The 27320-nt window shown below is 37.5% G+C and overlaps 1 protein-coding gene across 1 annotated transcript in view; it reads left to right on the top strand.

The window, feature by feature from the left end:
* Positions 1-24235, top strand: part of PLA2G4D (phospholipase A2 group IVD) — a 42877-nt gene extending 18642 nt beyond the window's left edge. The window contains exons 9-20 of the mRNA XM_074289367.1: positions 11-118; positions 311-348; positions 555-693; positions 3415-3551; positions 4133-4355; positions 12561-12678; positions 13797-13934; positions 17563-17670; positions 18368-18559; positions 18862-19028; positions 22008-22194; positions 23432-24235. Of these exons, the coding sequence (XP_074145468.1) occupies positions 11-118; positions 311-348; positions 555-693; positions 3415-3551; positions 4133-4355; positions 12561-12678; positions 13797-13934; positions 17563-17670; positions 18368-18559; positions 18862-19028; positions 22008-22194; positions 23432-23640 (1764 nt within the window). The 3' untranslated portion in view covers positions 23641-24235. The remainder of the gene's footprint in view (positions 1-10; positions 119-310; positions 349-554; positions 694-3414; positions 3552-4132; positions 4356-12560; positions 12679-13796; positions 13935-17562; positions 17671-18367; positions 18560-18861; positions 19029-22007; positions 22195-23431) is intronic.
* The last annotated feature ends 3085 nt before the right edge of the window (positions 24236-27320 follow it).

Genomic DNA, 27320 nt, shown 5'->3' with positions numbered 1-27320 from the left:
TTCTTTACAGAGCCTTGCAGTTGGAGAGAGCAAGGGCATCCCTGATGAGAACCTCATTGTGCCCTTGAAGTCCCTGCCTATGGGAGAGGAGGTGGCAGTCAGTGTTCCTGCCCCAGATGTAAGCAGCTTTCAGGATGTGATTCTCTTGCTGGCTACCTATTCCTGGGGTGACCATGGAAAGACCGGTATTAAGAGGATGTGGAGGGAATCCTTGGCTTTTAGCTCCAAGAAAAATAGAATTGTTGGAGTAGATTGATGGTACAGTGGGATGATGTTTATATATGAATACTGTTCTTCCCTTTGTTTATAGGCCACAGAACTGAGGTTGAAGCTCAGGGCCAATTCTTGGTAAGAAACCAACTTTAGTTGTGTAGAGGCCAGTGGAGGAGGTGGGGAAGGGGTTTTGGCTAGCAAAGGATAAATATTGGGAGAATTAGGTAGGAGAGAGTGGTTAGTAGGAGGATGGACACACGAGCTCCCTTCAGTAGGGGCTCAGAGGGCCCCTGGATTTCTAAGGGGCCTCATGATCCATTTTCTCCTCTTCATCCTTGTAGCAGCTCTGAGAAGCTGGATGTTCGCCTGGGCTTTGGGCTGTGTGATGAGGAACAAGCATTCCTGAAGAAGAGGAAGCAGGTGGTAGCCAAGGCTCTGAAACGGGTTCTGCAGCTGGAGCATGAGCTACAGGAAGATGAGGTTTGAGGGATGATGTGGGGTGGCTTTGGGAAGGGGCTTCTGCTTTTCTCCCAGTATCCCAAGTGGGTAGAAGTATCTGTGGGTAGTATCTGTGGGTAGAAGATACCCATTAAGGGATAGAAGGCCTGGGTTCAAATTTTGGCCCTGCTCATATTATTATGGGAGCTTGGATTTAAAATTGGAAAGAGCTTTATAAAGTCATCTAAGTCAAACCTTTTATCCTAAAGATCAATCTATTAGTCAAAAGGCATTCATTAAATGCTTTCAGGCATTGTCCTAGCTGCTAGGAAGACAAAAATTAAAGTCTTTGTTCTCAAGAAATTTACATTCTACCAGCTTTTTACACTATCTCATTTTCTCACTTCATTCTTACCACATGCCTGTGATATATACAAATACATGTAGAATATATACACATGGTGAGATATATAATATATATGTATATTATACATAATATACATACACATATATCAAGTAGTATTACTTTCATTTCAGATAGGGAAACTGAGGCACAGAAAAGTTAATTGACTTAGAAATGTTTATTGTTTTGACATGGCCAATAAATGTTAGAGCCATGTTTTAACTCCTGATCTTGTTTTTTTCCACTCCATAATTTCTTTTCTACAAAGTAAAATGTGAATTTAATGAATGCTTATTTCTTAATTTCTAGGCTAACTTCCCCCTCATCCCCTAGGGATGTGTGTGTAAAAAACAAAACAGATGATAAAAACAGGGAAAACATCATTGTATACTTATGAGTAAACTGAAATGTATGTGAAATAATTTGGCAGATGAAGTACCAGCAGCTGGAGGTGAGGGTGGGAGACCTAATGAAAAACTGAGATTATTTTTGTATTAAATTTTTAAAAATCATTGAGCATTTTTTCTCCCTTTCACTTTCCCCCAACCCTGAGAGGGAGAGAAACACACACACACACACACACACACACACACACACACACATACACACATGCAGCCACTATCCTTGGAATAGATATACATAGTCAAACAAAACAAATTTGCACATGGACCATGTTCAAAAATGTATGTCTCATTATGCATCTTAGTATATGAATGTAATATTGTTGTGACATAAAACATGATAAAAGGAATCCTTTCTTTTATTCCTTGTGCCATTATTATTTTTTTAATTAAAGCTTTTAATTTTCAAAATATATGCACAGATAATTTTTCAATATTGACCCTTGCATAGCCTTTTGTTCCGAATTTTCCCTTCTTTCCCCTCTCCCTCCCCTAGATGGCAAACATTCCAATATATGTTATACATGTTAAAATATATGTTAAATCTCATATATGTAAACATATTTATGCAATTATCTTATTACATAAGAAAAATTATACCAAAAAGAAAAGAAAATGAATAAGAAAATAAAATGTGAGTGAATAACAACAAAGAGTGAGAATGTTATGTTGTGATTCACACACAGTTCCTACAGTCCTCTCTCTGGGTATAGAGAGCTCTCTTCATCACAAGATCACAGAAACTGGCCTCAATAATCTCAGTGTTGGAAAGAGCCACATCCATCAGATTTGATTGTCATATAATCTTGTTGTGCCATGTACAATGATGATCTGGTTCTGCTAACTTCACTTACCATCAGTTCATGTAAATCTCTCCAGGTCTCTCTAAAATTATCCTGCTAATCGTTTCTTATAGAACAATAATATTCCATAACATTCATATATCATAACTTATTCAGCCATTCTCCAACTGAAAAAGGAATCGTTTTAGAAGAACCTGGGAACTTATATATGAACTGACATAGACCCAGAGAAGTTAAATGGGATAGGCAGCAGAGCTGGGATTTGAACTCACATCCTTTGATTTTGGTTCTAATAGACTTTCTGATGAGCCTCATTAACTTATTCCATAAATATGGGCAAATCCTTTTGGGTCTTAGTTTCTTCATTGGCAATGTGAGAGATGACATGATCAACTCTAAAAATCTGCTAATCATTGCCAGAGGTGCCTCTTGGGCTGTTCATTTTAAAATCTTTCTGTGATTTCCTTAAGTGGAGGGCTAAGGAGTAATTGAAAGAAAGCTCTCAAGATTAGGATCCTAGATGCCTGGATTCTATTCCAAATTCTGCTAGATCCACACTGTCTCCCATTCCTTTGAGTACTAGAGCAACTCCAAAACAGGGTGATGAATCCAAACCCTAGTGAATGATTGAGCAACCTAAAAGATTTTCCTTTTTCTCAGGTGAATCTTTGAGATTCTCTTGGATCTCTGACTTTTATTGTGTGGTATTGTGGAAAGATTACTGATTTGGAGTCAGAGGATCTGAGTTCAAATCCTACCTGATATTTTAATACTTGTGTGGCCTTGGGCAAAATCACTTAAACTTTCTTCTGTCTCAATTTCCTCATATGCAAAATGATTCCATGATCATCATACCTTAATGACCATCTCTGATACCTAACCACCTGTGTGACTATGAGCAAATCACCTATTCTCTTTTTTTTATTTATTTATAATTTTTTATAGTATATATGCATGAGTAATTTTTTTATAACATTATCCCTTGTATTAATTTTTCCAAATTATCCCCTCCCTCCTTCTACTCCCTCCCCTAGATGACAGGCAATCCCATACATTTTACATGTGTTACAATATAACCTAGATACAATATATGTGAAATCACCTATTCTCTGTGAACCTCAGTTTCTGACTGTATTGTTTCTGTTCTTAATGACAGGTTCCAGTCATTGGGGTCATGGCCATTGGTGGAGGGGCTCGGGCAATGACATCTCTGTATGGCCATCTCTCTGCCCTCAAGCAACTGGATCTCCTGGACTGTGTAACCTACATAAGTGGAACTTCAGGATCTACTTGGTGAGGTCCCTGCAGGGAAACTGGAAAGCCACATGTAGAAGGGTAGCATGTAGTGTGAAGATATTAATGGCAGGTCTAAGGGGATGTCATAGAAGGAATGGGTACAAATAGTATGATTTGAAGGATATTGGGAGAAAACTACTCCCCAGATCCTTACCCATATATTTCTCTTTCTCTCTTTGCTGTCATAGGGTCTGAAATTTTGTTTAGAGATTCATTTCTTTGACAGGAAATCCCTAATGGATTCCTACAGCACTTTAAGTGCCTTTTAAAAACACAAATATTAAGGGATTTATGTTAAAATTACAGTTAGTATCTAAATGGAGATTAATTGACAATTAGCTAAGAGCAAGATTCTGGGAGAATAGAATACAGGGTAAGTCACCTGTAATGTGAGGAGAGAGAAAATAGGAGAGCAAAGAGGAAAATAACAGTCCAGTTATGATGCAGGAGAGCCATCAATTGGGGATACTTTGCTGTTCCCCTCAGGCTAGAATCCTCAATGAGAGATCTGGAAAGAGGAGAAGTTCAGTGAAATCAATCTCTCTGCTTGAAGATGTCCCTCTCCTCCCATCTATTAGGACTTTAGCTAGCTTGTATGGAGATCCTGACTGGTCACAGCAAGACCTAGAGAAGCCCATCCTCCATGCCCGAGAGCACATGACCAAGAGCAAGCTGGGTGCCTTCTCTCCAGGAAGCATGAAAGGGTTCCATCAGGAGCTAAGACGGCGGGCTGAGGAGGGCCGTCCTCCTTCCTTTGTTGATCTGTGGGCCCTAGTCCTGGAGTTCTTATTACATGGCAAGGTGAGGTCTAGCTGTGGATTATATATATGCATGCATATACTGGGATGTGCATATTCATAGGTGTATAATTGCATGTTTTAATGAAATAACCAGTCTATCAATTATTAAATATTTATTAAGCTCTTACTACATGTCAGATACTATGCTAAGTATTGCAGGAGATACAAAAACAAGAGTGAAAACAGAAGCCTTGCTCACAGCACTTATGATCTATCAGGGGAAATACCATGTATACACTCAAACTGGCTTATGAACTAGCCAGATGGCAATCTAATGGGAGAGACAACATGAAAGCAAGCTATGTACAGAATAAATAGGAAATGATTTATGGAAGGAAGACACTAGAGAAAGAAGAAAGGAAATAGAAGCTAAAGGTAGAAGAAGAAAAACAGGATTATGTTTTAAGATGATAAATTGAAATCCCTGAATGAAAAGAATGTTTGGGTGATTTAAATGATCAAAACTGTAGGGAAGATATCTATCCACCTTTCTCTGATCATGGAGAAATAAAGTGTATAGACTTCATAAGAGTAGCAAAATAAAGAATAATCCTATTTAAGGAAAGAGAAATGCCCAAAGGGCTATAAAACTGTGTACATCCTTTGGCCCAGTGAAACTATTACTAGATCTGTATCCCAAAGAGATCAAAGGAAAAATAAGAGGGTGTATAAGTATGAAAATGTTTAAAATAGTTCTTTTTTTGTAGTGGCAAAGAGCTGGAAATGAAGGGGATGCCCATCAAACAGAATGACCGAACAACTTGTATTATATGATTGTAGTAGAATACAAGAAATGATTAAGAGGATGAATTCAGAAAAGATTAACATGAATTGATACAAAGTGAATTTAGAAAAAAATCAGTAGAACATTGTACATAGTAACAGTAATTTTGTAATCAACTATGAAAGATTTAGTTACTTTGTTAAATATAATCCACATCAGTTCTAAAGGTCTCACGATGAAAATGCTATCCACCTCCAGAGAAAAGTATAGATGAACTTTAAGTGCAGATTAAAGCAGGGCTTTTCTGGCTTTATTTTTCTTGATTCCCCCCCCCCCCCCCAACATGGCTAATATGGAACTACGTTTTAGATGGAAGGGAAGGAGAAATTTTGGAACTAAAAATGAAAAAAAATTAATGTGAATTTTTTTTAAAAAGAAAAGACGAAGCATTGGACAAAGTGAATGAAGTAAATAACAGAAACTTAACATTAAGAAACAGATGTAGAATGGAAAGGAGGAGAAACAGAGAACGAAGTTTTGAAAAAAATCATTGAAGATCTTTAGGAATTTCTAAATAAGTTGAAGTTTAAAAGTTGTAAATTTAAAGGAATGAAGAGGATGTAAAACTCCCAAGAGTAAACTTGAGAAATGAAAAATGCCATTCCAGGTAAAGAAAACAAAATTTGATAGTGATGAAGAATAGGAAAATGGTGATCCTGAATAATCCCTTGATGGTGGTGGTGGTTGTCCTTTGTTTTTAAAGAGGACTAAAATGACGTTACTAGGTTACAGTCAACTTACAATGTATCTGATTGTGGCTAATCAGACTAATATGAGCTCAGAACACTATACTGTAAGTCAGGTGCAAATATATGAATATTTAGAGTGGAGACATCTCTAAATTAGCATGTCTAATGTTTCTTTCGAACTACACAAGATAATCCTTTAGAAGGGCATGAGAAGAATCTGAAAAAAGAATTTGCACCAAAATAATAAAACTTAGAAAATGGAGCCAGAGCTCAGGAGCTTGATACAACATTTTTTAAAAATTATTTTAAAATACATTTTAAGCTCTTTTGCATTTGGAGGTCTTTTAAAAAATTAAATCCACTTTAATGTCCATCTTTTAAAAAAGCTTCAATTCATGCTGTGTGCCTTATGTTGTGTTAGGTATAAGGAGAAAAGATACAAAATAAATACAAGATACATTTACTCTCAAAGGTTCTAGCTGCGAATGAAAGACTAGCAATCATGGGCATGAAATGACAGTTGATTCCTGAATCGTGTTGCAGTGAGGAGATTATTCAATGAACCAGGGTCTCATGAACTCAATTAGATTTGAGTTCATCTCACGAATGAGCTATAATTCAAGACTAGATGAGTCTTTTTATCTTAGCTCTCCCCAAGGACATTGGAGGTGGAGAACATCTAGAAGAGGGCAATCAACATGGTGAAGAGTCACAGGTTCTTTCTGTGTGGATTGTTAAAGGAAATGAAAGTGTTTAACTTACAAAAGATAAGTCCCTGGGGAAATATAAGATAGCTGCCTTGAAATATTTGAAATGTAATCACATGGAAAATGAACTAGATAGATTTGTCCTTTGTCCCAGAGGATAGAACTAGAACATTGGATAGAAATTTTTATCAAGAAAGAAATTCAGTGGGATGCAGCCAAACCGGTAAATAGGGGAAATTTTATATCTCTAGATGCTTACTTGCATAAAATAGAGAAAGAGAAGATCAGTGAATTGGGCTTGCAACTAAAAAAGCTAGAAAAAGAGCAAATTAAAAAACCCCAATCAAATACCAAATTTGAAATTCTAAAAATAAAAGGAGATATTAATAAAATTGAAACTAAAAAAAACTATTGAATTAATAAATAAAAGTAAGAGTTAGTTTTATGAAAAAACCAACAAAATAGATAAACCTTTAGAAAATTTGACTAGAAAAAGGAAAGAGGAAAATCAAATTATTAGTCTTAAAAATGAAAAGGGAGAACTTTCCACCAATGAAGAGGAAATTAGAGCAATAATTAGGAGTTACTTTGCCCAACTTTATGCCAATAAATTTGATAACCTAGTGAAATGGATAACTACCTTCAAAAATATAGGCTTTCCAGATTAACAGAGGAGGAAGTAAATTGCTTAAATAGTCCTATTTCAGAAAAAGAAATAGAACAAGCTATTAATCAACTTCCTAAGAAAAAATCCCCAGGACCAGATGGGTTTACATGTGAGTTCTACCAAACATTTAAAGAACAATTAACTCCAATATTATATAAACTATTTGAAAAAATAGGGAATGAAGGACTCCTACCAAATTCCTTTTATGACACAAATATGGTACTGATACCTAAACCAGGTAGGACAAAAACAGAGAAAGATAACTATAGACCAATCTTCCTAATGAATATTGATGCAAAAATATTTTTAATATAGCTTTTTATTTACAAGATATATGCATGGGTAATTTTTTTCAGCATTGACAATTTTTTAATTTAAATTTTTTTATTAATTTTTATAATTATAACATTTTCTTTGACAGTACATATGCATAGGTAATTTTTTTTTTTTACAACATTATCTCTTGTACTCCCTTCTGTTCTGAGTTTTTCCCCTCCTTCCCTCCACCCCCTTCCCTAGATGGCAGGCATTCCCATACATATTAAATATCTTATAGTATATACTAGGTACAATATATATGTGCAGAACCGAATTTTGTTGTTGTTGTTGTTGCAAAGGAAGGATTGTATTCTCAAGGTAAAAATAATCTGGGAAGAGAAACAAAACAAAAAAAAACAATGCTCACAGTTCACACTCATTTCCCAGTGTTCCTTTTCTGGATGTAGCTGATTCTTGTCCATCATTGATCAATTGGAATTGGATTAGCTCTTCTCTATGTTGAAGATATCCACTTCCATAAGAATACATCCTCATACGGTATCATTGTTGAAGTGTATAATGATCCCCTAGTTCTGCTCGTTTCACTCAGCATCAGTTGGTGTAAGTCTCTCCAAGCCTCTCTGTATTCCTCCTGTTGGTCATTTCTTACAGAACAATAATATTCCATAACATTCATATACCATAATTTACCAACCATTCTCCAATTGATGGACATCCATTCGTTTTCCAGTTTCTAGCCACTATGAAAAGGGCTGCCACAAACATTTTGGCACATACAGGTCCCTTTCTCTTCTTTAGTATTTCCTTGGGATATAAGCCCAGTAGTAGCACTGCTGGGTCAAAGGATATGCACATTTTGATAACTTTTTGGGCATAATTCCAGATTTCAGCATTGACAATTGCCAAACCTTTTGTTCAATTTTCCCCCTCCTTCTCCCCACCCCCTCCCCCAGAAGGCAGGTTGACCAATGCATATTAAATATGCTAAAGTATATGTTAAATACAATATATGTATACATATCCATACAGTTATTTTGCTGCACAAGAAGAATCAGACTTTGAAGTAATGTACAAATAACCTGTGAAGGAAATCAAAAATGCAAGTGGACAAAAACAGAGGCATTGGAAGTGCTATGTAGTGGTTCACACTCATTTCCCAGAGTTTTTTCACTGGGTGTAGCTGGTTCTATTCATTATTGAACAAATGGAATTGATTTGGTTCATCTTATTGTTGAAGAGAGCCACACTGATCATCATATAGTATTGTTGTTGAAGTATACAATGATTTCCTGGTCCTGCTCTTTTCATTTATCATCAGTTCATGTAAGTCTCTCCAGGTCTTTCTGGAATCCTCCTGCTGGTAATTTTTTACAGAACAATAATATTCCATAACATTCATATATCACAGTTTATTCAGCCTTTCCCCAATTGATGGGCATCCACTCAATTTCTAGTTCCTTGCCACTACAAAGAGTGCTGCCACAAACATTTTTGCACATACAGGTCCCTTTCCCTTCTTTAAAATCTCTTTGGGATATAAACCCAGTAGTACCACTGCTGGATCAAAGGATAAGCACAGTTTGATAATTTTTTGAGCGTTGTTCCAAATTGCTCTAGAGAATGGCTGGATGAATTCACAATTCCTCCAACAATGTTGATGCAAAAATCTTAAATAAAATATTAGCAAAGAGATTACAAAAAATCCTCCCCAGGATAATACACCATAACCAAGTAAGATTTATACCAAGAATGCAGTGCTGGTTCAATATCAGGAAAACTATTAGCATAACTGACTATATCAATAGCCAAATTAACAAAAACCATATGATTATCTCAATAGATGTAGAAAAAGCATTTGATAAAATCCAATACCCATTCCTATTAAAAACACGAGAGTATAGGAATAAATGGGCTTTTTCTTAAAATAGTCAACAGCATCTATATAAAACCATCAATAAGCATCATATGTATGAGAATAAACTGGAACCATTCCCAATAAGATCAGGAGTGAAACAAGGTTGCCCACTATCACCATTACTATTCACTATTGTATTAGAAATGTTAGCTTTGGCAATAAGAGATGAAAAAGAGATTAAAGGAATTAGAGTAGGTAATGAAGAAACCAAATTATCTCTCTTTGCAGATGAGATTTTACTTAGAGAACCCCAGAGAATTCACTAAAAAGCTATTAGAAATAATCCACAACTTCAGCAAAGTTGCAGAATACAAAATAAATCCACATAAATCATCAGCATTTTAATACATCACTAACAAAATCCAACAGCAAGAGATACAAAGAAAAATTCTATTTAAAATAACTGCTGATAGTATAAAATATTTGGGAATCTATCTGCCAAGAGAAAGTCAGGAACTATATGAGCAAAACTACAAAACACTTTCCACACAAATAAAATCAGATCTAAACAACTGAAAAAATATCAAATGCTTTTGGATAGGTTGAGCAAATATAATAAAGATGACAATACTGCCTAAACTAATCTATTTATTTAGTGTTATGCCAATCAAACTCCAAGAAACTATTTTACTGACATAGAAAATATAACAACAATATTCATCTGGAAGAACAAAATGTCAAGAATTTCAAGGGAACTAATGAAAAAAAAAATAAAATGAAGGTGACCAGATCTAAAACTATATTATAAAGCAGCAGTCATCAACAATCATTTGGTACTGGCTAAGAAATAGCCTAGTTGATCAGTGGAATAGGTTAGGTTCACAGGACAAAATAGTCAATAACTATAGCAATCTAGTGTTTAACAAACCCAAAGACCCCAACTTTTGTGATAAGAATTCATTATTTGACAAAAACTGCTAGGAAAATTGGAAACTAGTATGGCAGAAACTAGGCATTGACCCACACTTAACACCATACACCAAGATAAGATCAAAATGGGCATGATCTAGGCATAAAGAATGATATTATAAATAAATTAGAACATAGGATAGTTTCTCTCTCAGACTTGTGGAAGAGGAAGGAATTTGTGACCAACAAGAACTAGAGATCATTATTGATCACAAATTAGATAATTTTTATTATATTAAGTTAAAAATTTTTTCTACAAACAAAACTAGTGCAGATAAGATTAGAAGGAAAGCAATAAACTGGGAAAACATTTTTACATTCAAAGGTTCTGATAAAGGTCTCATTTCCAAAATATATAGAGAATAGACTCAAATTTATAAGAAATCAAGCCATTCTTCAATTGATAAATGGTTAAAGGACATGAACAGACAATTTTCAGATGAAGAAATTGAAACTATTTCCACTCATATGAGTGTTCCAAATCACTATTGATCAGAGAAATGCAAATTAAGACAACTCTGAGATATCACTACACACCTGTCAATTGGCGAAGATGACAGGAAAAGATAATGATGAATGTTAGGGGGATGTGGGAAAACCGGGACACTAATACTTTGTTGGTGGAATTGTGAATGAATCTAACTATTCTGGAGAACAATTTGGAACTATGCTCAAAAAGTTATCAAACTGTGAATCCTTTGATCCAACAGTGTTACTACTGGGCTTATATCCCAAAGAGATCTTAAAGGAGGGAAAAGGACCCACATATGCAAAAATGTGGCAGCCCTTTTTGTAGTGACAGGAAACTTGAAACTGAATGGATGCCCATCAATTGGAGAATGGCTAAATAAATTATGGTATATGAATGTTATGGAATAGTATTTTTCTGTAAGAAATGACTAACAGGATAATTTAAGAAAGGCCTGGAGAGACTTACATGAGCTGATACTAAGTGAAAGGAGCAAAATCAGGAGATCATAATATATGGCATCAACAAGACTATGATGATCAATTCTGATGGATGTGGCTCTCTTCAACAATGAATTGATTCAGACCACTTCCAATTATTCAGTACTAAAGAGAGCCATCTACACCCAGGGAGAGGACTGTGGGAACTGAATGTGGACCACAACATAGCATTTTCACTCTTTCTGTTGTTGTTTGCTTGCATTTTTGTTTTCCTTCTCAGGCTTTTTCTTTCTAGATCTGATTTTTCTTGTGTAGCAAGATAATTGTATGGATATGTATACATATATTGGATTTAACATATATTTTAACATGTATTGGAATACCTGTCATCTAGGGGAGGAGATGGGAGGAAGGAGGGGAAAATATGGAACAGAAGGTTTTGCAAGGGTTAGTGTTGAAAAATTACCCATGGATATGTTTTGTAAATAAAAAGCTATAATAAAAAAAAGAAAGAAAAGCAATTCAGAACTGATGTCAGGAAAAGCTTCCTAATAATTGCAGCTATCGAAAATATGGAATGGACTATCTTGGTAGCTTATGTTTCTCCCCTTTAGAGGTCTTCAAGCACAGTCTGTATAGCCACTTGTTAAGGACATTGGAATGTGGAATCTTGTCTAGAAATGAATTGAATGAATTGGCCTCTGAGGTCCTTTCCAATGCTGAGATTCTCTGGTTCTTTGACATATTTGGGCAAATCCCTTTCCTAGTTTGGGCATCAGGTTCCTTGTCTGAAAAATGAGGGAGTCAATGAAGCTATTGAAGACCCTTCTAGGTCTAAATTTTGATGGTACCTAAGTATTGTTATACTGCTACAAACTGCTTTGGAAATAAGGAATAAAGCAATTAGGAGCTGAGAAAGGCTTCCCCACTTCAGGGTCCTAGGGCTTCCTGGAAGAGGTAAAATTTGAAGATGAAGAGAATTTGATGAAGAAAATGGTATACTTTTAGATCAAAAAGTGCTATCCTATGTCTCCACAGAGTTTATATTCTGAATTAGAGGCTTTTCTCCAAACACCAGGGGATGGGGGAAAGAGTCCATTTTGGGATAAAGGATTATAGGTATCTATCATTTCAATTCTACCCTAGGGATTCTGCTATTCAAACTAGGGGAGAAGAAAGATTAATAGAATAGAGGGGATCCTCCATCCAGATCCTACTCTCTAGTCTTATCCTCTCAATAGTTTGAAAGGAGATCCAACCAAGGGTTCTATCATAGATATGAGTTCATTTCCTTATAGGATTGACTCCCCAGCCATTTTTTCATCTCTGCTACTCTCCCCTCTATAGGTAACTGAACACAAGTTGTCAGAGCAGAGGGCCTCACTGGAGCAGGGCCAGAATCCACTTCCACTATACCTTGGTCTAAATGTCAAAGAGAACAATTTGGGGACTCTGGACTTCAAAGGTAAAATACCACCAATCAAAATCTTTTCCTCCCCCCCCCCAATCCCACAAATACACAATCAAACCTTCAATCATCCAGCATCTGTCAAATGTTTATTATGTGCCACATACTTTTGCAGGTGCTGGGGAGACAAAAAAAAAAAAAAAAGAAAAAGAAATAGTCTGCCCTTAGGGAAATGCTAGAAATTCTATTGCAAGAGATAATATACATATAAATTATACAATAAATACAAATTAATTTTGAAAGGGAAGCACTAGCAGTGGGGGGAGAGGACAGGGAGAACAAGATCAGGAAAGGTTTCATGTAGGAAGAGACAACTAAACCAAAGCTTGAGAAGGAAACAAGGAATTCTTAAGAATTAGAAGTGAGGAGGGAATGCATTCCAATCATGGAGAACAGTGTGTATGTATAAATAGGCAGAAGAAGGATTTCTGGGGGTGAGAAATAGCCTGAAGGCTAATTTGGATGAACTATAAGAATATATGAAACAGAATAATGTATAATCAGTCCATAAAGGTAGATTGAGCCTGGCTGTGAAGAACCTTAAATACCAAATAGAGAAGTTTACATTTGATCTTAGATGCAATAGGAAGCTGTTGAAGTTTATTGAACAGGGGAGTAACCTAGTCAGACCTGTGCTTTAGAAATTTTGCCAGCTTTGTGGAGGATAGATTAGAAGGGAGACTTAAAGAAGAGACCAATTGGGAAGCTATTGCAAGAGTTCAGGTGAAAAGTGATAAGTGCTTGAACAGGGTGATGGCCATACCCACACCCATACCCATACACATATCTTTTCCCTTCTTGGCCACTCCTCTTCCCTCATAATCCATCCACACACAAAGACACACATATTTTGCAAGGTAAGCTAATAGATTATAAGACTTTCTATGGGCATGGGGATGGATGTGGGGAATAGATCAAGTGATCTACTCTGGGGTCCTAAATCCTTAAATGCCAGCTACCTGACCCCTGTGAGGCAGGAAGAAGACTTTGGAGGGTAGGTCCTACAGAGTTAGTTGCCTTTGTCATTCATTGCCCGGTTCTGGACAGCACCTCCCTTTTCTTTCCTTCCTCTTCCCCTCTTCAGCTTCCTTATCTGTCTCTTCCCCCTTATGCAGAATGGGTGGAGTTCTCCCCTTATGAGATTGGTTTCCTGAAATACGGGGCTTTCATCCCTTCTGAGCTCTTTGGTTCCGAGTTCTTCATGGGACGATTGATGAAGAAGCTCCCAGAGTCCAGGATCTGCTTCCTAGAAGGTAAGGGGTCTTGGAAGTTGAATTCAGGACCAGTCAGGGAGATTCTTTATTACAGGTATAAGGTGAAAAGGTAGCTACTGGTTTTGAATCAGAACCCAACCTTTAAAATTGCTTCTAGAGAAGAAGGCTATTGGCTGGAGTAGAAAGGGCAGGTCAGAGAAGGAGTTTTTCCAAGGAAAAGGCTAAATCTGGGCTCATTTGCCATTAGCCTTCGCAAAGTTTCTAACACAGAGAATGGAAGGGGATCACAGATGGAGCCAATCCTGGCTCTCAAGTCATGCATGACCCTACTATTATCTACACAATGAACATTTATTAAACCTTTTGTGTGCTGAACACAAGATGTCAGAGAAGCCACAAGCTTCCCATCTGGTAGGGCAATAAGACATCAATACAGATACTTAACAATACCCAATATTACATGTTAAGTGCATTAAAGATGAACAAAACAAAATGACATATGGAGTCTAAAGGGAAAGGTGAGGGAGTTAAAGCTTCCTAAAAGAGGTGGCCTAGTGACTAACATTTATTGGTTGTTTCTATAGTATAGTTGAAAGAGGCTCTAGAGTCAGAGATGGCTCCTGATGTCCCTTCCAACTCTAAATCTTGGATCCTAGGTACTGAGGATCAAGATACAAAAGATATTAGATACTTGAGACAGAAAGAATATAAGATACTGTCCTTTATTAAGTACTTGCTATACACAAAGCACTTGAGAGAAGGGACAGTGTTTTAAACCCTTTGTTGAATGAACGAACAAATGTGCAGAAAAAGTAAATAAGCAGGAAATATCCAAAATATCTATGAATAATATTTATTGCAAGTATTTGTTATAGAAGCTCAAAGAAGAAAGAGATCACTGCAGGCTAGAATTTCTAGGCAAAGTCCGAAGGAGAGGGCATTTCTGTTGGATCATGAATAGACTTGGACAAGTAGATAATAATTGGGGGAGGGGAGTCCTGTGAGCAAAGGGATGGAGGGGGGAATTTGTATGACATGCTCAGGGAATGATAAACAGACTAGATCACTCTAGATTCCTATAAAAGAATGGTTTGAACATGAAGGGAAGTAGTGGAAGATAATGTTGGGTATAAGGGGTCAAATTATGAAGTTCTTTTAATGCCAATTTAAAAGATTACAGACTTTATCCTATAGCAATAGGGAGCCCTAGGAAGGAATCACCTTCCTCTGGATCTTGATGATTCAGTCATCATCAGAAAGAACTTAGAAAAGTAAGTAGAGCTGATGACCTTGAGCCAGGAAAGGCTATTCATTAAGTCCAGGGCATGCAAGACACTTCTTTTCACACACACACACACACACACACACACACACACACACACACACACACACACACACACACAGAAAGTCCTTTCATTAATCAATCAATTACTTATTTCTTTCATTCGATAAATGTTAAGTCTTTGCAAGGGTTATGCTGGTAAATGTTTAACAATTAGCTTTATTCCTTTCCTCAAATGTGTGCATGGCATACTTTTAAGTTTAATTTGTATTATCAATATTTTCCATTACTTTTTTAGGTCTTTCTTACATCAATTAATGAAATAATAAATTAAGTCTTAATCTATATTATTGTGATTTCTGAGATACATTAATTTTAACACTGACAATTTAATAATTGGTTCCCATGAACTGGCAAGAGCTGGCTCTAGCATACAACTGGGAGGGGTAAAGTACTGTGCTAAGTTCTATTCTGGGGCAGCTAGATGGCACAGTGAATAGAATACTGGACTTAGAATCAGGATGACTCATTTTCCTGAGTTCAATTCCCAATTACTAGCTGTGTGACTTTATACTAGTCACTTAGCTCTATATACCTCCATCTATAAAATGAATTAGAGAAGGAAATATCAAATCATTCCAATATCTTTGCCAAGAAAACCCCAAAATATGATCACAAGAATTGGATGCAACTGAAATAACTGAACAACAAAAATGTCCTATTCCACTGAATGGGCCAGAAAGAAGCATAAAGTTAATAATAATAAAATTATTTTATGCAATAATAGCTTTTTATTTTTCAAAATACATACAAAGATAGTTTTCAACATTCATAATTGCAAAACCTTGTGTTCCAAGTTTTTCTCCCTTTCTTCCCCCCCTCCTTCCCTAGACAGCAAGTAATCCAATATAGGTTAAACAGTGCAATTCTTCTAAACATATTTCCATATTTATCAGAAGCATAGACATTAATACAGGAAAAGATGAGGAACTTTGTTTCTAATTGGCTGAGGCAGTAAAACTCAAGAGATGGCTAAGGAACAATTAAGGACAACAAAGCCAGGATTCTAGCATATAATAGGAGAGAAAAAGGAACTTCATCAAAAGATGGAGCCAAGCTTTACAACCAGCTAGGAAATATGCTTTAAACAAAGCAAATGACAGAAAAAAAGAGGAGCTAGGAGGAGGAAAAAGGACTTCTAAGAATACAGCATAATAAAGACCTTCATAAAGGGTGAAAGAACCAATCACAGGATCTTGTAGCTCAGGAGAATCTTTTAAGTTTTATTGATTTATTTTGTTTTCACATCATTTATATTTTCCTGCCCTGGGGGATGTCTGTCTTTTTCAGTCCCAGATAAGAAAAAAACTTTCTTCTTTCCCATGATGGAGTAGAAGGGAGGGTAGGGGCAGATGAGATCTATGGGCAGCTTGTGGCCAGAAATATATAGCATAGCCAAGTGGCAAAGGAATGACTTTTGTTCAGTTTTTATTTTTCTTTTCTTTTTGGAAACATGGATGATTCTTCATGACCTCATTTGGGGATTTCTTGACAAATACACTGGAGTGATTAGTAAATTCTTTCTTCAGCTCACTTTACAGATGAGGAAACTGAGGCAAAAAGGGTTAGGTGACTTGTCCACATGATTCTTCCTGATTCCAGGCCTGGTTCCCTAAACCTTGTGCAACAGGAATCCACAATCAGACCAAAAAAAAAACAAAACCCCAAAACAAACAGTTCCATAGAAACTAAGAGCAAGGAGGCAGATTGAGTACATTTCTTGATCAAATCTAGGTTGATTAGATGCCCTCTTCTTTTCAACTCTGAGATTCTATGGTTCTGGAATCAGAGTCTGGGTTCAATCCTGCATTTGAAATTTATTATTTGGATCACCGAGGGCTGGTCACAACCTCCTAGAGCCTCAGTTTCCTCAGCAGTAAAATAAGTGTAGTATGACTACATGGCTTCTTAAGTCCCTTCCAAATCCTATGGTCTCGTTTCTAATTTCAGCTCTGACATATGACCCCAAGCAACTAATTTATCTTCTCTGAACCTCAGTTTCCTAGTAAAAAGAAGTTTGGATTAGTCTCTGAGTAACCCTTCCAGAACACTCACGTCTATGACCCAATCCTACAACTGTTTTGGATCAGATCAGCAAAGGCAGAAAGGGAATATTTAACATCCAGGAGGTCTTTTATTTTCTGGGAGGAGGAAAGCCCAAAGCAAAATGATGGATTTGTCTCCTATTAGACCACTAAGAGCTTACTCCTAATGGCTGAAGTTAGGGGAGAGGGGTGCCATTTCCTTGCTCTGGATAGAAAGGCTTAGAGCTTGGAACTGACCTTGCTTTCTCCTGTGGGTGGGTGGGTCTGGGGCTTTCCTCAGGCATATGGAGTAACATTTTCTCTGTGAATTTGATGGATGCCTGGTATGATCTCACCAGCTCGGAAGAAACCTGGAAGCAGCATATCCGGGATAAGACCAGAAACATTGGTAAGAAACAGAGACATTGAGGGAAAGGCTGGGACTTTGGGTAGATGCTGATGGGATAAGCGGCTTGTTGTGACATGTTTCTGATAAACATTGGATGTTAGGGCTGAGAGGACTGAAGAGACAGGGCAAAAAGAAAGGTGGAATCAGAGCATGCTATTTTCACCTTTTGTTTGTTTGTTTGCTTTTTTTCTGGGGAAAAAACCCTTTTGGTCCATTTTTTTTTTCTTGTACAAGAAAAATGACAGATATGGTAATATATTTAATAGTATTGTGCATGAATAACAAATATCAAATTGCTTGCTGTCTTGGGGAGGGAAAAGTAAGGAAGGGAGAGAGAAAAAATTTGAAACGCAAAATCTTACAAAAAAGAATATTGGGGGCAGGTAGATGTTAAACTAGATTGAATACTGGTCCTGAAGTTAGGAGGATATGAATTCAAATTCAGACTCAAAACTTAATACTTATTATCTATGTAATATTGGGTAAGTTACTTAATCCCAAATGTGTTATCAAAAATAAAAAATAAAAGCTAAAAAATGAATGTTGAAAACTACCTTTACTTATATTTGGAAAAATAAAATACTATTGAGAAAAAGTAAAGCAAAACAAACAAACAAAAATCAACTAGGTATTCAGGATTCCCAAGAGCCTCAGAAACATTAGGAATTTCTTTTTTTCTGGGTGTCTCTGGATGCAGAAAAGGAACCACCTGGCTCTCGGAGGACCTCCTGGATTGAGATGTCATGGCTGTCACCTAGAACTGCTCTCACCCAGGCTCTTCAGGGCCTCTTGACTGGGCGGCCTCTTCATCACCAATGTCATAATTTCCTGAGAGGCCTTCATCTGCACCAGGACTACTCTGGCCAGAGAAACTTCTGCACCTGGGGTGGTGAGGACACAGCTGTTCTCCTGCCACCTAAGGAAAGCTGCCAATAGGCTGGAGGAGGTCAAAGTCCAAGCTCCTGTTCTGGGTTGGGGATTTCCAAGTCATGAAAGTTCTGGGGGCATCTGGCCTCCTGCTTGTGGGTTATGAGTGTTGTAGTAATCCTCAAGTCAATAAGAACTTATATTAGACCAAAGCAAAATGAGGAGGTTGGGGAAAAATAAGAATGAAGTAGGCAGGGGACCGGTCTCTGAGGCAGTTGGGTCGTGTTTCTTTATCCCTAACTTTCATTGTCTTCCCCCACCCAGACTGCCACCTAGATGCTGACCCCAGCCAGCTGACCCCTCTGCAACCCCAGCTCTGCCTGGTAGATGCTGCCTACTTCATCAACACAAGCTGTCCACTCTTATTGCGGGCAGGTCGGAGCCCAGACCTCATCCTCTCATTTGGCTATTCCCTCAACTCTCCCTTTGAGGTACTTTCTCTCAGTCTCTATGACCCACCGGAGACCACTCCCCCATTTTCCTTTTGGGTTCCCAGCTTACATTAGATTTCTGAGGTGAAGCTGTGCCACTGACTAAGAACCTACCCTGATACCCCAGGAAGGGTGAGGGTCCATTTAGACCCTCTGACATGAGCTCTTTTGTCAGGGCTCCAGGCTGAGAATTTGGGGGTGAGGGGAAAGTGAGTAGTTAAACCTATAGGAATGGCTATGGGCCAGAGAGGCAACAAGATACAGATTTTACATCAGAAACTATTTCTTGCCCCCACTGGGTATTGACTTAGAAAATAATGGATTAACATTTCTAGGTTGTATTGTATTTTATAATTTATTTTGTTAAAACACTTTCCAATTTCATTTTAATCTGTTTGGGACAACACATGTGAATTGTATAGGCTTTTTGCCACCATTTGGTCACGAGTTTGATATCTTTGGTGTAGAAAATAGGGTGCTGAGCTGGGAGATCAGAGTTCCAATCCTACCTCAGACACCAGCTGTGTGACTGAACAAGTCAGTGAACTTCTGTGTCCCTCATTTTTCTCATCTGTTAAATAAAGGGAATGGATTTGGCATCTAAAGTCTCTTCTAACACTAAATCAATTCTGTTATGATTCTATGACAATGGAATTTTTCCAAGAGCCATGAGGTCAACAAAGGCAGAGCTAGGAAAAGAAGTCAGGGATCATTATGTCTTAATGTCAGCCTTAGGGTTGGAGTTGGTGGGGAGGCAAATCACTTAACTTCCCATTCTGTTTGTAATCAGAGTAGATGCAAGAGGGAGGAAGTGTTGGTTCTGAGATTAGGAAGACTGAGTTCAATTCTCTGCAGAGACTGGGTTCTGTCTGTCTCAGTTCCCTCCACTGTAAAATGGGGATAATATAATAATAGCACTTACATCTCAGGGTTCTTGTGAAAACCAAATGAGATAATATTTGTAAAACACTTAAGTGCTTTATAATGTCGACCAGATTTATTATTCTTATTAAAAATCCAGACTCAGACATTTAATAGTTGTATGACTCCAGGTCAATCACTTCACTGCTGTCTGTCTCAGTCTGGTGATGGTGGTAATAATGGTGGTAATAATAGCATCTATCCCCCAGGGGTGTTGTGAAGATCAAATACTCGTAAAAAGTGCTCAGCTCAGTGCCTGGCACATAGTAGAAACGTATAAATGCTTCTTCCCTTTCCCCTTTCCTTCCCCCTTCCCCTGAGGAAGATGGTGGGTGTGAATGTGACAAAGTGGCAACAGTGGTCTAAAAATCTGGCTGGGGATGATTCCTGCCTCTCATACTTACTAGCTTTGTAATGCTGGGCAGGTTTTTAAACCACTCTAGGTCTCATCCATAAAACAGAGATAATAGTAGTCACAATACCTCCCTCCCAGGGAGGTATGCTATGAAGAAAGCTCTTTACAAAACTTCGTCTATTAAAAAAAAAAAAAAAAAAAGAGTTATTATTAACTACTGCTAGATTAACCAAAGAAGGAAATGGATTACTCAATCAAGCTGAAGTAATCCATCAGAGAGTGAATAATGGGTCAGACCCCAACACTGTTTTAAATTGGGTCATGTTTGATGACAGTATCTTTTACATACAGAGGGATTTAGGGCTTATAAAGCTAACTTCATCTCATTTAATCTTCACCATAACTCTGGAATTAGACAATACACATGATAATGCCTGTTACACATCCAGAGGCTCTAGGGCTTCAGAGAGAGTGAATGACACATTCTCTGCTAAAGCAAAGCTTCCAAAACTTGACCAGAAATTATGATTTAATATTGGTAAATGTTTGACTTGTATATCTATTTAATATACCTATTATTGGAGTCCTAAAGAACTGGTAAATGAGGGAGGATTTGAGGTCTTCTGAGTGCACATCTCATACTCCTTTCCCACTCTTGGATCAAACCAAAGTAATTTTTGTTTGTAAACCAAGAGAACCAATTTAAGCTGAAATGTAAACTAGGCGTTTTCTAAAATTGTTGAACTAGTCGTCCTTGTTCAATTAGTAGCCAAATCCAACCTAAAATGGGGCTCATAGTTCTGATGTGAATCAGGAACTCTGGCTCTGCCTTTTATTTCCTAATTTTATTTATTTATTATTATGATATGTAATAGTAATTATATACTGTAATTATGATATACTAATTTATTATTGCAATAAAACAGTTCTATTCTAATTACTATATAGAATAATCTATTGATGCAATGAATTATAAATATTATAATTGTTATGTAATAAATTACTATTTGTTATATAAATTATATATTATCAATATTTATAGGTATGAATTTATTATATGAATTATACATAATACAAAATGTATTAAATTATAAATAAATACAACTCACATTGTAATTATATGTAATAATTTATTATTGTAATATATATGTAATATGTAAAGATATAATATATGATAATATGTAGTATTATATGTTGGAATTATTATAATATATGATTATAATATGAATATATGATTTAGTATAATACAATTGTATATTATTGCATATATATTTATATTATATGTTTTGTATTATATAATATAGATATAATGTAACAATTTATTATTCTAATATATAATGGTAATTATGTCATGGTTATTGATATATAATAATTTATTGTTTTTAGTATCATAATTAGTAATAATTTATTTTTATAACCTTGGAGAAGCCACTGTTCCTCTTGGACCTCAATTTCCTTATTGGTACAATGAAGGAATTAGGCTAGATTTTCTGTGATATAATGCAAAGAGTACTGGCTCTGAAATCAAAGGAACTGGGTTCAAGTCCTACCTGTGTTACTTTGGGAAACGACTCCATCTCTCTGGGTCTCAGTTCCCTTATTTGTAAAATGAGAAGTTTGGATCAGATGGTCTCTGCGGTCCCTTTTAGCTCTAGTGCTACAATCCTGAGCCAGTCCCTGTTCCAACACCACTCTCTCCCCAGACGCTGGAGCAGATGGAGATATATTGCCGAGGGCAGGGGATCCCTTTCCCTAGAGTGGAGTTGAGCCAGGAGGAAAGCCTGCAGCCTAAGGAGTGCCACATCTTCTCCGACCCTGACTGCCCTGAAGCCCCCACGGTGTTGCATTTTCCCTTGGTCAACCTTTCCTTCAGAGAACACTCAGCCCCTGGTAAGCCAACCCCAACCTCTCCCTGCCCTGTCGGCCCCAGCCTTGTCTCCCCCTTGACCAGGAAAGTATCTGTCCTTGTCCCAGAGCAAGCTATCCCTTCATATGAAGTAGAGGAGGCAGCCTGCCCGAACAGAGAGATTACTGACTGGCCTGGAGTCAGGAAGACCTGGATTTGAATGTCGCTTTTGATACTAGTGGTCGAATGAGCTCTCTAGGTCTCAGTTTCCTCAGCTGAAATGAAAGGATTAGATCAAATACTGCTAACTCTAAATCTAGAATTTTCTGAGCTGAACAGAAGACTTTGGTTTGGAAACAAGGGTTAGAACTATAATATCCTACTCTGGGGAGAGGGGCTGTCCCTTCTGGAAGACGCTGTTTTTTTCCTAGGTGGGCTAGGTAAGCAGTTTGAGTGCAATGAATCAATCAACCAGCATTTATTAAGAACCTATACTTTGCTAAGCATATCTATATGTGCATCTACATATATAAATATTTATATACATGCATGTATATATATATACACACACACACATAAACAAATGAAATATTCAGAAAATAAGTATGAGGTCATTTGGGATTTGGGGAGGTAGAGCACTGGATTATAGGAAAAATTAAGACCTAGAAAGGACCTTGGAGACCATGGAGCCTAACTCTCATTTTTCAGAATTTTGAAGCATTGTCATTGACAAACAGAGGAGGTTGTATTTGAATCTAGAAATAATAGGATACCCCTGAGGTTTAACTGAGGATTAAAATCAGATGTGTCCTTTAGGAAAATCATTTTGGCATTTATGTGAAGGATGGATTCAGTCTACAAATAGAAGAAAATTGATGGAATAGTGATCTATTTTTTTGGTGGGGGGACAAGGGTCACACAGTAAGTCTCAAGTGTCTGAGTCTGAATTTAAACTCAGGTCCTCCTACCTGGTCCTCTATGCCCTGTGTCACCTAGTGATCTATTAGCAGCAGTACAGAATCATTATTTTCATGGACATAGAAAACTGGGAAGAATGAGCATGGCTACAGCATTAGTCCTGGTCCCTAGAAATCTTCTGTTTCTCTGCTCCTTAGGGGTTTCTAATTGAATTCCCAGAGATGTAATCCTAATTAGTTCTAATTGGATTTCCCTAATTGGATTCTCAGGGGTCTTATCCTAACTAGCTTCCCATTAACATGCAAGGTTTTGGGAAATCTCCCTGTCCTGCTTCTCGTGTCCCCATCTCTCCCCTGTGCACAGGTGTCAAGCGCAGACCTGAGGAGCTTGCTGGAGGCCAAGTCGACCTCACGAGCTACCTGTCACCGTATTCCCTGGCCAACATGACTTACAGTGGGGATGACTTTGACCGGCTGCTTTATCTCAATGCTTACAATGTTCTGAACAACCGCGGGGAGATCCTAAGGGCTCTGAAGGCTTCCCTGAGGCATCGCAAACAGCGCCGCCCTTGATGGGGACATTCCCTGGAGGTCAGAAAGCACCCAAAGGCCTTCAGACTCCATCTCATCCCCTCGAGTTCCAATAGGCTGGATACACCCAAATCCTCGATCTTGCCTTGCTTTGACAAAGGCTCCTATGTCTACGGAGTCATAGTCAGTTCTGCAGTTGGTCCATTGAACAGAAAGACATCTCTACCTGGATCCAAAGCAGTTTTTCTTGGATAGACCTGGCATGTGAGGCAGCTGACAAAAATATAGTTTGTTGTCCTCATCTGTTCATTTCCATCCATGTGCAGAATGAACTTTATATATAGACAGACAGGAGCTGGGCCTGGTATGAATGTGGGGACTATAAGCTTGTAGTATTGGTTGGAGAAGATTTATAACTAGGGCAAAGAGATCCACACTTTGTTCCAGGGCAATGAATTTAGAAAGTGCTAAATTTAGAGGATTTCCACAGCTGTGTGAAAAGTAGAGTTTAAGAACTACTTAGACTAACTAATTAAAATAGGAAGGTACCAGGAGGTATACTGATAGGAACTCTTCTTCCTTCCCTACCTTTGGTCTTTTTTCCCCACAGTGGAACAATATAATGGTTTTCTGGTCATTTCTGAGTACATTTTGTTCTTCTTGCCCATAGGGTATATTTTGTGATTATTTATTATTCATACTAGCCCCAGCTGCAAAAATTCCTTATTATGGCTCTGAGTCAGAGACACTAGTTGGACAGGCACCAGGACTTCCTTGAAGATCCTATTAATCAATCAAATAAAAAAGCATTTTTAAATCATCTACTATGTGCTAGTCTTAGAGATAGGTGCTGGAAATATCAGCGTAATGAATAAAACAATCCTAATGGGCTTATATTTTAATAGGGGAGAGACAAATACATAAAGAAGTATATTTCAATTTAAAGCAAAGAAAAACTTCTTAATTATTGTGCTTGAGCAAGTAACAAGCATTTATTAAGTGCCTACTCTGTGCCAGACATTGTTTTAAGGATTAGAGATACAAAAACAACCAAAAAAAAAAAAAAAAGAAAGAAAGAAAGAAAGAAAGAAAGAAAGAAAGATAGATAGATAGAAAGAAAGGAAGAAAGGAAAGAAGGAAGGAAGAAAAGAATTAAATAATCCTTGTCCTCAAGAAGCATACATTTGTGTGTATGTGTTGTGTGTGTGTGTGTGTGTGTGTAACATACATAAATCAGAAACTACACAATATTTGCAAATTAAAACAAGCAGGACCGATCTATGCATTGATTGACCACAATTCCAGAAGACTCACGATAAACCATGTTATTCATTTCCATATACAGATGATGAGGTCAGAGTGCAACTTGAAGGATATTTTTTTTTGACATGGCTACCACAGGAATTTGTTTTGCTGATGCTCTATCTGCTGCACCATTTAGCTGCCCATTAGCATTTTTTTTCATATTTGTCAGAGTCAATAGGGGTCTAGGTTTCTTTTAAATTTGGTCTCTCTTTCCTTTGCCTTTGGTTTCTGTTTTTTAAAATCCCATTCTCCCCCTCCCATCTTAAACTTCTCTTTCTTTCTGTACATATAGGTTTCTTATTTGCCCCATATTATAAGTTTCAGGTAAGCTGAAGGTAAGAGAGCAAAGAAGTATAAAGAAAAAAATCTCTAATCTCTAGTGTTTATGTCAGGGAGGGGGAGTTCTTGACTGCCCCCAGTCTTGGGTTGGGCCCTTAGAACAATGCCTGAGGCTAAAGGCCTCTACTAAACAAAGCTGGCTCTGGGCATGAGCAGGTGAGTCAAGACTGCCATTAAAGGTGAGTGACTTCCAGAGAGGATGTGTTATTGGAGAGATCTTTCTAGAGAACTTTTCTGGGCTGAATCTGGTGCATTGTTTTTTGTCTTTCGTTATCCACTACTGATCCTTGGAATCTTTTTTTTTTTTTTTTTCCCCTGGGCTTTCTCTTAACTTTCCAACTCCCCCAACTTCTGTTTCTTGGCTCTTTCTTCAGCCTATTGACTGAAACACCCTGGATCCACCCAACCACACCGAAGGGTGTGAGATGTTGCAAACCCTCCTTTGTTCAGTGTGAAGACTGCTATTCTGTGTCCCAAACTGAGCCTGCCCTCCCCTAAGGGGAATTGAAGATGATTGCATAAGGTTCTTCCTGCAGCTGTGGGGCCCAGAGTTAACTAGAACAGTTATAATTATAGAAGAGACAGAAGGGGCCCCAACAGGTTGTTCAACCCTTTCTGGCAGGCTGATGAGGTTCTCAGCCTCTTGCACACATTACTTCCTGGTGGATAGATGGATGAGCACTACCTCTATCACCACCTCTGGGTGAACAGGTGCTGTGTTTTCTGGTTGACTCTACTGTGCCAGTTCTTTGGGCTATGGTTTCCAAAAGCAGAACTGGAGAAATAGTCCATCAATCCATCAAGGATTTATTGAGCACTATTATGTTCTGGCACATTATAGATAATATAATTTTGATTGATTATTGATTAATTGGTTATTATAGAATTTGGAGCTGGAAGGAGTTTTACAGATCAGCTAGTGTAGCCTCCCCATTTTACAAATGAGGAAACTGAGGTCCCAATAGGAAAAGTGACTTGCCTAAGAGCATAGAAATAAGTAGCAGTTGAATCTACACTAATCTCCTTTCTCTGAATTCCTAACATCTTTAAAGGATTATCACACAGTTTAATACTTACTTGTCTTCTAATTGTTTCAAAAGTTTTTAATCTATCCCAGCTAGAATAAAAGTTCAGTAATGTCTTGGACCATGTCTTATGACCATCTGACCCTCTTCCCCCTGAAACCTTTCACTGTGCTCTCTTCACTATCCCACATTATTTCATGTAGAGAAACTTTAAAGCTGTTAGGAATTCAGAGAAACAAGGTTAGTGTAGGTTCAAATTATCAGAGAAAGCTTCATGGAGGTAGTGGAAACTGAGTTTAAAAATTAGTTTGGATTTATATACGTATAACTGGAGAGAAAAGAGGGCATATCAGATGGATGGAACAGCATAAGTAAAGGCACAAAGGTGGGGGATGAGCATAGCCTGCATGGAGGACTTGATATGAGTAAAAAAAAAACTGGGTGCTGGGAAGTAGTGGGTCATGAGACAAGATAAGAATATTAGTGCCAGATTATGGGGGGGGAAAAGCCAGGTAGAGGGGCTTGGATTTGTGTAAGGCAAAAGGGAGCCATTGTGGGTTCTTGAGGAGGATAGCAAAATTATGAGATCTTTGCTGGAACAAGAGACCATTACCTTTTAATTCAGCAGTCATGTGGGGACAGCCTTAACAAACAGGTTTAGTTAGATTATTGTTGTTGTTTGTCCTTTATTCTTGAAGAGGACCATGGCATTAATGATGTGATTCCATAACATGCAAGTGAGTTTAAATGAGGGAGAGCTGTGCAAAGTCACCAGCTTCATTCTCTCTGTTGGTGAAAGCTGAAAGAGGAAAAAATAAATCTGAAAGACATTTTGAAAGGGAAAAAATTGAAAGAGTTGGTGACAGTTTAAATCTAAGGGATGAAGAATAGGAAAGAATCAGGGATCTATTCAATAGGCTAAAACATCTGCCAAGTAACTGTTATGTACAGAAGAGTGTGTTAGGTACTAGGGAAGATTCCTAGATTGCTAGCCCATGGGAATGGAAAAATGATAGTACCCAATTCATATGATTCAAACAGTTGGGAAAGAAT

The sequence above is a fragment of the Sminthopsis crassicaudata genome, chromosome 2 (assembly GCF_048593235.1).
Source record: "Sminthopsis crassicaudata isolate SCR6 chromosome 2, ASM4859323v1, whole genome shotgun sequence".
NCBI classification, from domain to species: Eukaryota; Metazoa; Chordata; class Mammalia; order Dasyuromorphia; family Dasyuridae; genus Sminthopsis; species Sminthopsis crassicaudata.
This window is presented reverse-complemented; position numbering and strand designations above follow the sequence as displayed.